The sequence below is a fragment of the Fukomys damarensis genome, unplaced genomic scaffold (genome assembly GCF_012274545.1).
Source record: "Fukomys damarensis isolate Sample0158 unplaced genomic scaffold, DMR_v1.0_HiC HiC_scaffold_24, whole genome shotgun sequence".
NCBI lineage: Eukaryota > Metazoa > Chordata > Mammalia > Rodentia > Bathyergidae > Fukomys > Fukomys damarensis.
The window spans coordinates 58,120,514-58,133,734 of NW_022900936.1; the positions used below are offsets into that span (position 1 = coordinate 58,120,514).

Below are 13,221 nucleotides of genomic sequence, written 5' to 3' on the forward strand. Positions count from 1 at the left end.
GTATGAAAAAAACTGTTACTTTCTCATCACAAAATGATCATTTTTCAGTTCTTCCTTTCACCTATGAAGTACTAATACTGTGTGGAGAAAACTGGTTTCCTTTAATTTCACCAACTCTTTCCCTCAAACTGCTAGAACTGTTAATTTTTTCCTGGTAGGTGGCAAGGTACCTTCCAACAGTCTAGGAAGGTGACTGTTCTCCTTTGTAAACTCATTAATTCACATATTTACCTATATAATCTTCTAACTTGATTAAGTGTGAATCTTCTAATTACTTTAACTTCTGTAACATTTCCTTCCCTCTATACTAATAATGTTGATCCCACCAACCCCCTGATTTTTCTGAAAATGTCACAGAATTCCAGGGTGCAGGCCACAAGCCATTTTCAAAGTTGGTCTAACTTGACTATCTCAGGAGGCTTAAATAGCAGGATTTCATTTTTTTAAAAGAAAGGTTTAGACAAACCCTTTCTCTTGCCTCAGTTTGCATTCTGAATTTCTTACCAATTTCTCCTCTTCTTGTTTTTTCTTCTTTTCTGCCAAGATCTGCCTACGTTCAGCTCGTTGAATTGCTCTCTCTTCCATGGCTAAAGAATAGTAACAAGAGTTCCAATATAAGATATATGGGGAAGACTGCAAAAGAAATGTCTCTATCTCATTGCAACATTTAGGGGTACTGTCAGGGTTTTCTTGTAATTTATGTTTTTTTAAAAAAGATATATACTCTGTAGGTTAAAGTGCTACAATCTCATCTTCAGCAATGATGAACAATTTGTAGACTGCTTTTGTTTATATTTTATAAAAGAAAAACTCTTTACTAGTTTAAATAAGATAATACCACTGGATGACAGTATTATTATATGAAACTCAGAAACAAAAAAAAATTATTATATCTTTAATGAACAAAGAAAACTTTTACTACATCTAATAAATACTCTGGAAATAGAATCATTCCCTACATCCCATTTTAAGTGAGCCTGCCTAATTTTTCTTAAATTATTGTCATATGTCTGTATATCTAACCAAAACAAACAAACAAACTAAAGTTTGGGGTCATGATGAATACATTTTCATGTACTTTTAAGACCTGGATATCCAGATGGGCAGGAAATGGAACTGTACCAGGCATTTGAAGAACTGGCATCAGAATGAATTTGAGTGTCAGACTCCTGTTCTTGACAGTCTATTAAATATCGATCCAAAAGAAACAAATGTGCAAGATGGTCTGATAATCTGACTCTGTAATCAGTCGGGGCTTTCACAGGAAGGGGGGCACTAGCGGGAGGAATACCAAGTTCTGCTCACCTAAGCCAGCCAATAGTTACTTTCAGTTCCTTGCGCCATGTTACAGAGAAGAGGATTTAAGTCCAAGTTTTAAGAATTAATAAACAAAGACTAATCAAGTTATTTCTTACAGACACTGTCTGTTTTGCTACATAGAACAGTGGTGAGGCCACAGATGGCAGGAGCGAGACTGTCCTTAAGAAGCAGAAATAGACTAGAGGATTAAAGCAAGAGAGCCTTGAGAAGTAGTCTTCAGGAAGATGCCCTTTCCTCATCTTTTCCAGACTGAATCATTAAAGCCTACTTGAAAAGTAGACTAGGATTCTAAAATAGCTAACTCCTTGCTCAAAAATAATTTTTAAAAACTTATTGCAGTGAACTGGGCATTTCCAGATCAGATGTAGCAGTGGGCAGTGACAGCATAACTACTGTCCTGGGAGACAAGCAGCACAGACTGACAATTTCTGCCTTAATAGGAAATGATAGGAGGCACAGTGTCCTTCAAATGATATCCTTTCTTGTTAGGGCAGCAATCTTTCCACAAAATATCAAATTTACAAGGCACAGTGTAATTGTCAAAGTGCTGACCACCTTATAAACAGGTACAACGAGTGACTAAGTATATGATAAAAACAATGAGCAGATTCATTATGTGGGGTCTGAGGAATGCTCTTATCCTCAGAGCATTGTTTAGATTTAAAATAAGGGCTTCTCCCATAGACTGAAAGTGAAAGGATGGAAAACAATTCTCCATGAGTCAGGAGCCCAGGAGAAAGCAGGGGTAGCAATCTTATTCGCAGACAAAGTAAATTTCAAACCAAAACTCATTAAGAGAGACAAAGAAGGCCACTATATCCTTGTAAAGGGAACAATTGAAGAGGAAGAGATGGCAATCATAAACATATATGCAGCAAATATAAATGCCCCCAACTATACAAAACAAATATTAAATAACATGAAAAACCAAATAAGCACTAATACAATTTTAGTGGGGGATTTAAATACCCCACTAACACAAATTGACACCTCATCTATGATGATCAACAATGAAATAATAGAACTGAGCCAAGCTTTGGAACACATGGACTTAATAGATGTCTACAGAGTATTCCACCCCACAAAATCATAATATATATTCTTTTCGGCTGCACATGGATCATTCTCCAAGATAGACCACATATTGGCTCACAGAACAGGTCTGAATAAATGCAAAAGAACTGAAGTCATCCCCTGTATATTATCAGATCATAGTGCAATCAAACTGGAGATCAATAGCATAAGAAACTGTAGGAACTTCACAAGCACAAGGAAACTGAACAACACTCTCCTGAACAATCAATGGATTAAAGAGGAAATTAAAGAAGAAATTAGACAGTTTTTACAAAAAATGAAAATGCCAATACAACATACAGGAATCTATCGGACACAATGAGAGCAGTTCTATGTGGAAAATTCATAGCACTGAATGCCCACACTAGGAAAACAGAGCAAGCTCAAATAAACAACCTAATGATGAATCTTAGACTTCTAGAAAAACAAGAGCAAGAAAAACCCAAAGCTCGAACAAGAGAGGAAATTATAAAGATTCAAGCAGAAATCAATGCAATGGAAACTAAGAAAACTATACAAAAAATAAATGAAACAAAGAGTTGATTTTTTGAAAGAATAAATAAAATTGACAAACCTTTAGCTAATCTTATCAAAAAAAAGGCAAGAAAAAGCTCAGATCCATGTAATCAGGAATGAAAAAGGCGAAGTCACAACAGATCCAATAGAAATCCAGAGGATCATTAATATCTACTTTGAGAACCTGTACTCCAATAAAATGGAAAACACAGAAGAAATGGACAGATTTTTAGATACTTATGAATTACCAAAGTTGAACAAAGAAGATAAAAACATTTTAAACACCCCAATTACACTCAGTGAAATTGAAAATGTAATTAAAAATTTACCAACAAAGAAAAGCCCAGGCCCTGACAGATTCACTGCTGAATTTTACAAGACATTTAGAGAAGAACTACTACCATTACTCTTCAAACTTTTCAATGAAATTGAAAGGGAAGCTATACTTCCAAATTCATTCCTGGAAGCAAGTATCACTTTGATTCCCAAACCAGGGAAAGATGCAACTAAAAAAAAAAGAGAACTACAGGCCAATCTCCTTAATGAATATAGATGCAAAAGTCCTTAATAAGATACTAGCAAACAGAATACAGAGGATTATCAAGAAGATCATACATCCTGACCAAGTCGGATTTATTCCAGAGATGCAATGGTGGTTCAACATACAAAAGTCAATAAATGTAATACATTACATCAACAAAGTCAAGGACAAAAATGATATGATCCTCTCAATAGATGCAGAAAAGGCATTTGACAAAATTCAACACCCATTCACTATAAAAACCCTGCAAAAAATTGGAAAAGATGGTCTATATCTCAATTTAATAAAGGCTATCTATGAAAAACCAACAGCCAACATCATATTAAATGGCCAAAAACTGAAAACCTTCACGTTAAAATCAGGAACAAGACAAGGATGTCCACTATCACCACTCCTCTTCAATATAGTTCTGGAAACATTAGCCACAGCAATTAGACAACAGAAAGAAATTAAAGCAATAAAGATAGGAAAGGAAGAAGTTAAACTGTCATTATTTGCTGATGATATGATACTCTACACTGAAGACCCAAAAAACTCCACCAAAAAACTTCTAGACTTAATTGACAGATTCAGTAGAGTAGCTGGATACAAGGTGAACACCCAAAAATCAATAGCCTTCTTGTACACAAACAACAGACTCACTGAAAGAGAAATTAGGGAAACAATTCCCTTCACAACAGCATCCAAAAAAATGAAGTATCTAGGAATCAATCTAACAAAAGAAGCAAAAGATCTCTACACTGAAAACTATAGCACTCTGAAAAAAGAAATTGAAGAGGATATAAAAAAATGGAAAGATATCCCCTGCTCCTGGCTAGGAAGAATCAACATAGTGAAAATGGCCATACTACCAAAACTGCTACACAGATTCAATGCAATGCCAATTGAAATTCCAACACTATATTTCACAGAACTAGAAAAAAGAATCCAAAAATTCATATGGAGCCATAAGAGACCTAGAACAGCAAAAGCCATCCTAGGCAACAGAAACATGGCAGCGGGTATAACAATTCCCAATTTGAAACTATACCACAAAGCCACTGTGATAAAAACAGCATGGTACTGGCAAAGAAATAGGCCTGAGGATCAGTGGAACAGACTGGAAGACACAAAAACAAATCCAGATGTACTCAGCTATGTCATCTTTGACAAAGGACCTGACCATCCTCAGTGGAGGAAAGATAGCCTCTTTAATAAATGGTGTTGGAAAAACTGGATTTCAACCTGCCACAGATTAAAACTGGACCCTTATCTTTCACCATGCACTAAATTAAAATCCAAGTGGATTAAAGATCTAAATATTAAAACAGAAACACTAAACTTGCTGGAAGGTAAGTTAGGCAGAACTCTGGAAGACATTGGCATAGGAAAAGGCTATGAACAAATCCTCAGTAGCACGGGAACTAGCAGAAAGAATCAACAACTGGGATCTCATCTTATTAAAAAGCTTCTGCACTGCAAAAGAAACCATCAGCTCCTCAGACAAAGGACTATTATCTAGAATATATAAAGAACTCAAAACAATCAGCCCCCCCAAATATAAAGACCCAATTCAAAAAATGGGCATCCGAAATGAACAGATAGTTCTCAGACAAAGAAGTAAAAGCAGCAAGTAAATATATGAAAAAGTGTTCCACATCACTGGTCATTTGAGATATGCAGACGAAAACAACACTGAGATTCCACCTCACCCCACAAAGAATGGCTGCTATCAAGAAATCACACAATAACAAATATTGGTGGTGTTGTGGGGAGAAAGCAACCCTTCTCCATTGTTGGTTGGAGTGCAGACTGGTGCAACCACTGTGGAAATCAATATGGAGATACCTCAAAGAGCTTGGACTGGAGGTTCCATTTGACCCAGCCATCCCTCTGCTGGGTATCTTTCCAAAAGAACTAAAAGAATCATATCACAGTGATGTATGCGCACCCATGTTTATAGTGGCACAGTTTGTAATAGCTTAATCTTGGAAACAGCCTATTTGCCCATCCATTGGAAACTGGATAAAGAAGTTGTGGTTTTTCTATAAAATAGAATATTACTCAGCCATAAAGAACGAGAAAATAGATTCATTCATAGGAAAATGGATACATATTGAAGATATACTCCTAAGTGAAATAAATAAGTCACACATGTGTAAATACCAAATAGTTTCTCTGGTGTGAATAAACTGTAATAGTACATAAGATCCTAATAAGATTACTGACATTGTGAAATGGGAAGAAAGGGGCTAAAGTTGTAGGGAAGGTGGGATGGGTAGGGGAAGGGTAATAAGGGAAAAGAAAAAAATGTGAGATAATGAAAAGATGGAAATAAAGCGATTGTAGATGGGGAGGGGAGGGGTGGTTAGGGAGGGCAGGGACAAGGGGAAAAAATGAGAACCAAGACCTGTCATGTAGAGGTACAAGATCCCAACAATGAATGTAACTGTACTGTATCCCTAAAGTGTACCAATAAACTCAATTAAAGTTGAAAAAAAAATAAAATAAGGGCTTCTATGTGCATCAAACTGGTATCAAATTAAGATAGCTGATTTGCATATTTCATTACTAAAACCTTTTCATGAAGGCATAACAGTATAAAATGATGTAATAATGTGACTTGGACTGCTATAAATTGATCATTATTTTAGCACTAACAAAGTACAATAACATCAGTGTGTAACATTAGTGGCTACATGCAGTTTTCTTTTGGTACAGTGCACTTGTGAGGAAGGTGGTGGAACCACTGAGCTAAATCCCCTGCCCAACTTGCAGTTTTCTATTTTTCCAACTCAAATACCACATTACGGTAAAAGGATACACTTTTCAACAATTTGTGAGTGTGTATACATGCGTGTGCATGCATGTGTGCGTGTTTCTGTAAACTGGGAAGGCCAGAAAGGTTGGCAAAAGAGATAGGAAAAAAACGTAATGGTGCACTCTGTTCTTCCCATTCTAACTAAGCCTCAAAACTTAAAAGAGTGGTCAGGACTCAGTCCCAGCCATATTCTACTCCTAGAGAGAAGACAAACACCATCACGATAGCCCTGCCTTTCAGTATAGGATGGGGTGTCATCAGCTGCTTTGGGTTCCTTCTGGGTCCAGAAAGAGAATTTCGGGTGTCTCTTCTACTGCTTTCAGTCCTAGGAGAAGTAACAGATGAACTAGGAGAGAAAAATGGGACGGGGGGGGGAAGGAAAGAAAAAAAACTCAGACCAATAACCAGTTTCCTTCAAAGCATTTTCACATAAGAAATTCAAATCCTTTTATTAATTAAGCTTTCATCCTTTCTTTCTGATAAGACTACACATTATTATACTCAGCCTATAAACTGGTGTAATGAGGTTTGGAAAGGCTGCATGATTGGCTCTGAGTCTATAAGAAATTAGGAATTCTGATTCCTAGTGCTTTATTATTTATTTATTTGGGTACCAGGGATCGAACTCAGGACCTTGTGCTTGGGAAGCAGGTAGTGGCACCACTGAGCTAAATTCCCAGCCTCCTACTGCTTTAAATCAATAGGCATCATAAGTTCTTATCCCATCATTTATCGCACATAGTGAGTATATCTCAGGCATGTCTAAAACTATTTAAAATGATTTTTGACAAATCTGGACTCTTAATTTCAGGCTCAAAGATGTTTAGTTCTATCTGAAACAACAAAAGTAATTAGGTAACGAGCTAACTCAAGGGCTGCTCCATGCACACCTGATGTCGGCAGTCTGAGGTTCTTAGCATTAAACATAATTAGAAACCCAGAAGTCTAGATGGATCAAGTACCTTTCTCTTGTACTGTATAGTTACAGAGCTCTTCAGACAAAGGGAACCATGACCTAAATGCTAACTGTATAATTGAATCCTTACAACAGCCACTTGCCATAAGTACCTATTTATAACAGTCATGTACAAGTTACAATATATGAGACTTCATTGCTTTAAGAGTGCACAATAAAAATAAAGATCATGGAGTTTAAAAGCAAGGCATAGAAGTTCAGTTTCTCTATCTCAAAGTGAAAAACCTCAATAATAACTGGGGACAGTGGCTCATGCTTGTAATCCCAGCATTTAGGGATACTGAGGCAGGAAGACCACAAGTTTGAGTCCACCATAGGCAACTTAGTGAGACCCTGTCTAAAAAAAGGTCTGGGAATGTTTTGATTCCTAATACTGCAGAAAAGAACAAAGACCTCTATAACAAGTCAAAAGAGCATTCTTATATGACAGACATACTTGAGAAGTGTATGGCAGGTTCCTTTTGGCTCCTCTGCTCCACTGGGGTTTGTCCGAAGGTGCCTCTGTGCGTCTGTGAGCACTGTGGTACGTTCAGCTGCCCACCGAGCTTCTGCTAGCCGCTGGTATTCCTTTAGCTTGAGAATGGTTTTCTGCTGTTCCTGAAGTTTCTTCTTTTGCTTCTCAATCAGCTGTTGCTGAAAGACATGGCGGTGGTGAAAATGCCCCATGCAAGGAGGTTCTGCATTCTGGCTGGTGGTTTCCAGCTTTTTGTTGCTGCCAGACTTTTGAAGGAACTCAGCATCCAGGGCCTGGGGCAGGGCCTGGGGCCGCCCACTGTCAGGTGTGTTCTGAGCGACATTCTGAAGGGGACCCTGCAAATTACTCTTTGTGGTTCTTCCTACATTCTTCAAGGGCTTCTTTTCCCCCACAGGGGGCACAACCTGAAAGAGAAGAACATGTTACAGCTCAATGACGTAAAGGACTGGGCTGTTGAGACCATCCGTGCTCATCACTCAGCATCATTTTGTTCAATGATACAACTGCTGTGCACCTCAGCTAGACCTTCCCCGTGTTCCTGTTCTGGTGTCTCAGAGGCCACCAGCCCTGTCCTGTTCAAGAGCCACTCTTAAAATATGCACTGCTGCTCACCACGAAAAGTGGGTGGGAAAGTGCCCATGGCCGTGAAAACCATTGTCATGGGCTAAGACATTTCCAACAGGAAAAATGCTCTCTTTTCAATCTCTAATTTGGATAGTTCATTTGTGGGTTAGGCAAATTATTCCAGATAAATATTATGGAAATTTTAATAAGAGTTGATTCTGAATTCTGCAGAAATTTGAAAATTTTGTGGCAAAAGATATAGTCCATCTCAGTGTTTGGAAACTAAAGAATATATTTGCAAATCAATAGTATCTCTGCTCTTTCAATTCCTCTCTCACCACTAGTACACTAATATAATTCTTCACCATAGTAAAACACATGTATTTACTTCAGCATCAAGGACCAATTTCATGCCTGGTCTCATCTATTGCTAAATTATTTATGAGAAGTATTTGGAAGTCCAGAATTACTAGGTAAATATCTAGATTATAAGAATAATATTACATATATATTTTGTATTAGTATATGACTTACAGCTTTCAGAGCTTTACCACATAAATTTCATTTACTAGACTGAGCTATCATGCTCAATTACAAGTTCTAAACAGGGGAAAAAACAAGCATAACTTATTTTAGCAAAATCTATCTTGACCAAAATAATGTCATGTTAAAATGTCTCATCTAGTTTGGTTCTCTGATCTAGGATCTGATCAGCTATTGATTCTGCCATATGCAATGACAAAGAGTAAATACTATGAGCCATCTATATCAGAAGCTATTAGATTTAACAAGGTGCAATCCTCAGGTACTCAAAAATATTTTTCCTGATGATGGAAATGCTTTCTATAAACTTAGTGAAAGTGAAATGTGTGATATACGGAAACTCTGACGTGTTAAAAACTTTAAAAAATAACCTTTTATTTCAAAACTGTCAATGGATATTTATTGCTTACGTAATTTAGCATCAAGCAGGGTATGTCTTAGGCTCTTTTAAATTCTATGGTAATGACATGTTATTAACACAGCAAGACTGTATAAAAGCCTTGAGCACAGCAATCAGATTTGTTCTGTATTGTGGTAACTTTTTAAGGTAAAAATAAGAGCGTGAAAGAAAAGCTTAATGTTACAGATTGTACTTAATAGAAAAAGAAAGAACAGCCTGGCCTAATTAGAGAAAGTCACCTACTAGCTGATAATTTTGAAAAATTTTAAGAAACAGTATGTGTTTTTGGTACATGAAGTCCTATGACTGCATAATTAATGATCTAACTAGAAATTTTATATTTTCCTTTTACATATTTTACTCTACACTCTGAAAAATATTAATTTATTTAGTAACCTACAGTCTATTGTAGCGCTTTATTTTCGCTTGCTATATTTTTTTCTTACATTATTATGCTTTTTGATAAAATCTTAGATTTCAGAGATTTGGAGACTTTTTTTCTTAAGTCTAAGTTTTTCTTAGGTCGTTATTCTTCTTATATAAATATATATAGAAAGAGAGAGAGACCGAGTGAGAGAGGGAGGGAGGGAGGGACACATTTTTCTGTTTTTCACATGTAAAAATACTTTTTGCTGAATTTTTCCACTTAAGATAATAGTAGAACTTTGTAAGGAAAAAGGTTCCATAGAGCTATTTCTTAAGATATAAGTCTCCCCTGCATTTCAGTGGCGACAAAATTATCTGACACAAATGTAGATAAATTGCTGACCTAAAAGAAGAGACCAAAACAATACCTAAGTATCATTAATCATTTACATTGATCCCTCTTTGCTGGGAGACTAAGTTTAAATTAAAACCAGCTTATTTTCTAGCCATAATCAGGATAAAAAATCAGACTGGAGCTGGGTGTGGTGGCTCATGCCTGTAATCCCAGTACTCAGGAGGCTGAGGCAGGAGGATCACTGTGAGTTTGAGACCAGCCTGGGCTACACAGTGAGTTCCAGGTCAGTCTCAATTACATAGTGAGACCCTGTCTCAAAAACAAACAAACAAACAAACAAAAACCCACAACAGACTGGAAACCACCAATCCTCAGTTTATTTTTACACATCTGAGTTGAGTAAGTAACAGCAGTATGAAGAGGGTGAAGGTGAATGGGGAAGATCACCAAATGCCTTTCTAAACAACACAAGGAAAGAAAAATCTGATAGGACTGACTTTAAGAAAAATTAACAACTATCCATAGGGCCAAACATCATAACTAAACAAGAGAGACAAATGACAAAATGGGAAAAATGTTTTCAGTATGTATATTAATAAAAGCATCAATAGCCTGAAAAATATAAAGAGCTCCTATAAATAAGAAAAAAGAATGTACTTATATCCATATATATATATATATATATATATATATATATTTTACATATCAATTGTAAAAATGTTTAAACTCACTAGTATTTAAAGAAATGCAAATAATGAAGCTACAATAAGACCAAAATAAAACATGCAATCTATTTTCAAATATTTATCCTAAGTAAAGCATCATGGATGTGTACAAAGATTTAGCTAGTAAGATATTTACAGAAGCACTATTAAAAATAGCAGCACTTTGGAAACAATCCAGCAATCGATCAATTAAACAGATTATAGCTTGTGGTTCATTAGAGAATGTTATGCAGCCATTGTAAAATGATAGTGTACTATCCTTAATTATCCTTACATTAAGGGCAGCTATCAGGTTCACCTAGAGAACTTTAAAAAAACACACATAGGTGTTCCGCATCAGAAGCTCTGGTTTAGTGGGTTTAAGTCTGAGGTGTACTTTCAGTTAAGAAGTACAACTGCTGAAGCATATATAATAGTATACACTTCATGTTATATTCTAATACTATATGTTGAAAATGCAAATTTTTTGTAGGAAAACAAAAAAATTACATTAGTATTAAGACAAAAAAAAAAAAAAACAGCCTTCTGTTTCGTGAATTATGGCAGACTAGATTCCTCAATGACCTGGGAGAAAGAAATTTAAGCGCTAATAAAATATTAACAAAGATTAAAGTGTAGATGTGTGAATTAAGACTGTATGGCTATACTTCCATGTTACTAGTGGTGACCTCCAGACGATGGAACTACAGATTATTTTCCTTTTGCTGTGTGGTTTTCTTCTACCAAACTGCTACCATTTTACATATGGCTTATAACTATGAAAACTAATAATTTTAAACCCTCTTCTTCCAAGTCACAAGCTCATTTAGAAAGGAAATGTGTGTAAAGAACAAGAAACCAGAGACATTTATAGCCAAATGAATGCACATGGAGGCCATAATCTTAAGTGAAATAAATAGGACACACATGTGTAAATACCAAATAGTTTCTCTGGTGTGAAAAGCTAAAAGTGTAAACAAGGTTCAAATTGTATAACTGATAATATGAAATAGGACGAAAATGTCTAAAGGAGTAGGGGAAGTGGGAAGGGTAGGCGAAAGGAAAGAAGAGAAAAGGAAAAAATGGAAACAAAATCTTTGTAAATAGGGATAGGGAAGGGTGGGGTGGGGTGAAGGGAGGGCAGGGGAATGAGGAAATAATAAGAACCAAGACCTGCCGTGTAAAGGTACAAGACCCCAATGATGAATGTAACTGTACTGTGTACCTAAAATGTACCAATAAACTCAATGGAAAAAAAAGAAAGGAAATGTGAGAAGATCAAATAAAAGGAGTTAAAAGAGTTACAAATAGTACTCTATCTACCTCTTCCTAAAGCAGTCTTTCACTCAGTTTTTATAAATTCCCTTTTTATGTTATGCCCTTACCAACTTCCAATTCTCCCAACCTTGAGATGTGATTATTAAAAAAAGATTCAAGAAAATAAATACTGCCTGAAGGGTAAACTGTGCACATGGTAGCAGCCTTAAGCTCTCAGTAACCCAGGAAGGCAATCTGATCACAGTGGACATGCTCCGGGCTAGAAAAGTGCAGAGCTCAAGTGAAAGTGTTTAATAAGCAAGAAGACCAAATGAAGCAAAAAACACGTAGAAATGGAGATCCATTTCTTACTGGTAGGTCCACAGTGGCTGTTGCCTCAAGTAGACTGATGCTCGATGACCCACTGGTACTGAGTTTCCCTAGAGATGCTGCCTTCAGCAGCTCATCCATTTTCTTCCTGGTTTCCTCCTTTGCTAGAGCCAGTTCTCTCTTTAGGACCTCTGCACCATGCCAATGCTGCCATTCTGCAAAGTAGTGTCGAAGAACTTGTTTCTGGTGGTACTCAGCGGCCAGTTGTTGTTTTCTAAGTGATAGAACACTTCCATTAAGTAAGGAAGCCATTTAGTTTGTTAGCTGATGGTACTGTATAATCAAAACATAACTCCAAAGGAGTCCCAGAAATGCTCCACCTTAGCTTCAGCTTATCCTTTTACATTAAGCTAAATGGAATCACTCTGCATGTTCCCCAGTGCAATGCTTTTTCACAGAAGGCTTCAATGCCTCAACACATTACCTTCAAGAAAAAAGAACGACTGTTCCCGTCTCTAATGTCACAGAGACATTTTAAGTTGATTGCCGTTATATAGTTTCTGGCAACTTTTGGAGGGGCAGGAGCAAAAAGAAAAGGTATGCAAAGTAACTTTTAAGAGGAATGCTTGGGCCGGGATTTAGCTCCATGGTGTGGCCACCTGTCTCGAAAGCACAAGGTCCTGGGTTCGACCCCTGGTACAAAAAAAGAGGAATGCCTGAGGGAGAGAGACTCAGCTATGGCTGGAAATCTAAGAAAAGTAGGCTTGGGAGAAGAAAAAGGAATAAAACTACATCATCTAAGTAAAACTATGAAGGCAGCTCTTGTGAAAGAGTCAGGGAAGCCGGGCATGGTGGCATATGCCTGTAATACCAGCACTCGGGAGACTGAGGCAGGAGGATGCTGTGGGTTCGAGACCACCCTGGGTTACATAGTGAGTTCCAGGTCAGTCTCAACTACATAGTGAGACCCTGTCTCAAAAAAAAAAAAAAAAAAAAAAAA

General features: G+C 36.9%; 1 protein-coding gene across 2 annotated transcripts in view; it reads right to left on the bottom strand.

Annotated features, from left to right (window-relative positions):
• Ccdc191 (coiled-coil domain containing 191) overlaps positions 1-13,221 on the bottom strand; it is a 70,598-nt gene that overhangs the window by 24,167 nt on the left and 33,210 nt on the right. For both annotated transcript variants that reach the window (XM_010630081.2, XM_010630082.2), the window contains 4 exons: positions 12,264-12,495; positions 7,664-8,106; positions 6,485-6,597; positions 505-587 (listed from right to left, as the gene is read on the bottom strand). In XM_010630081.2, the coding sequence (XP_010628383.1) occupies positions 505-587; positions 6,485-6,597; positions 7,664-8,106; positions 12,264-12,495 (871 nt within the window). The remainder of the gene's footprint in view (positions 1-504; positions 588-6,484; positions 6,598-7,663; positions 8,107-12,263; positions 12,496-13,221) is intronic.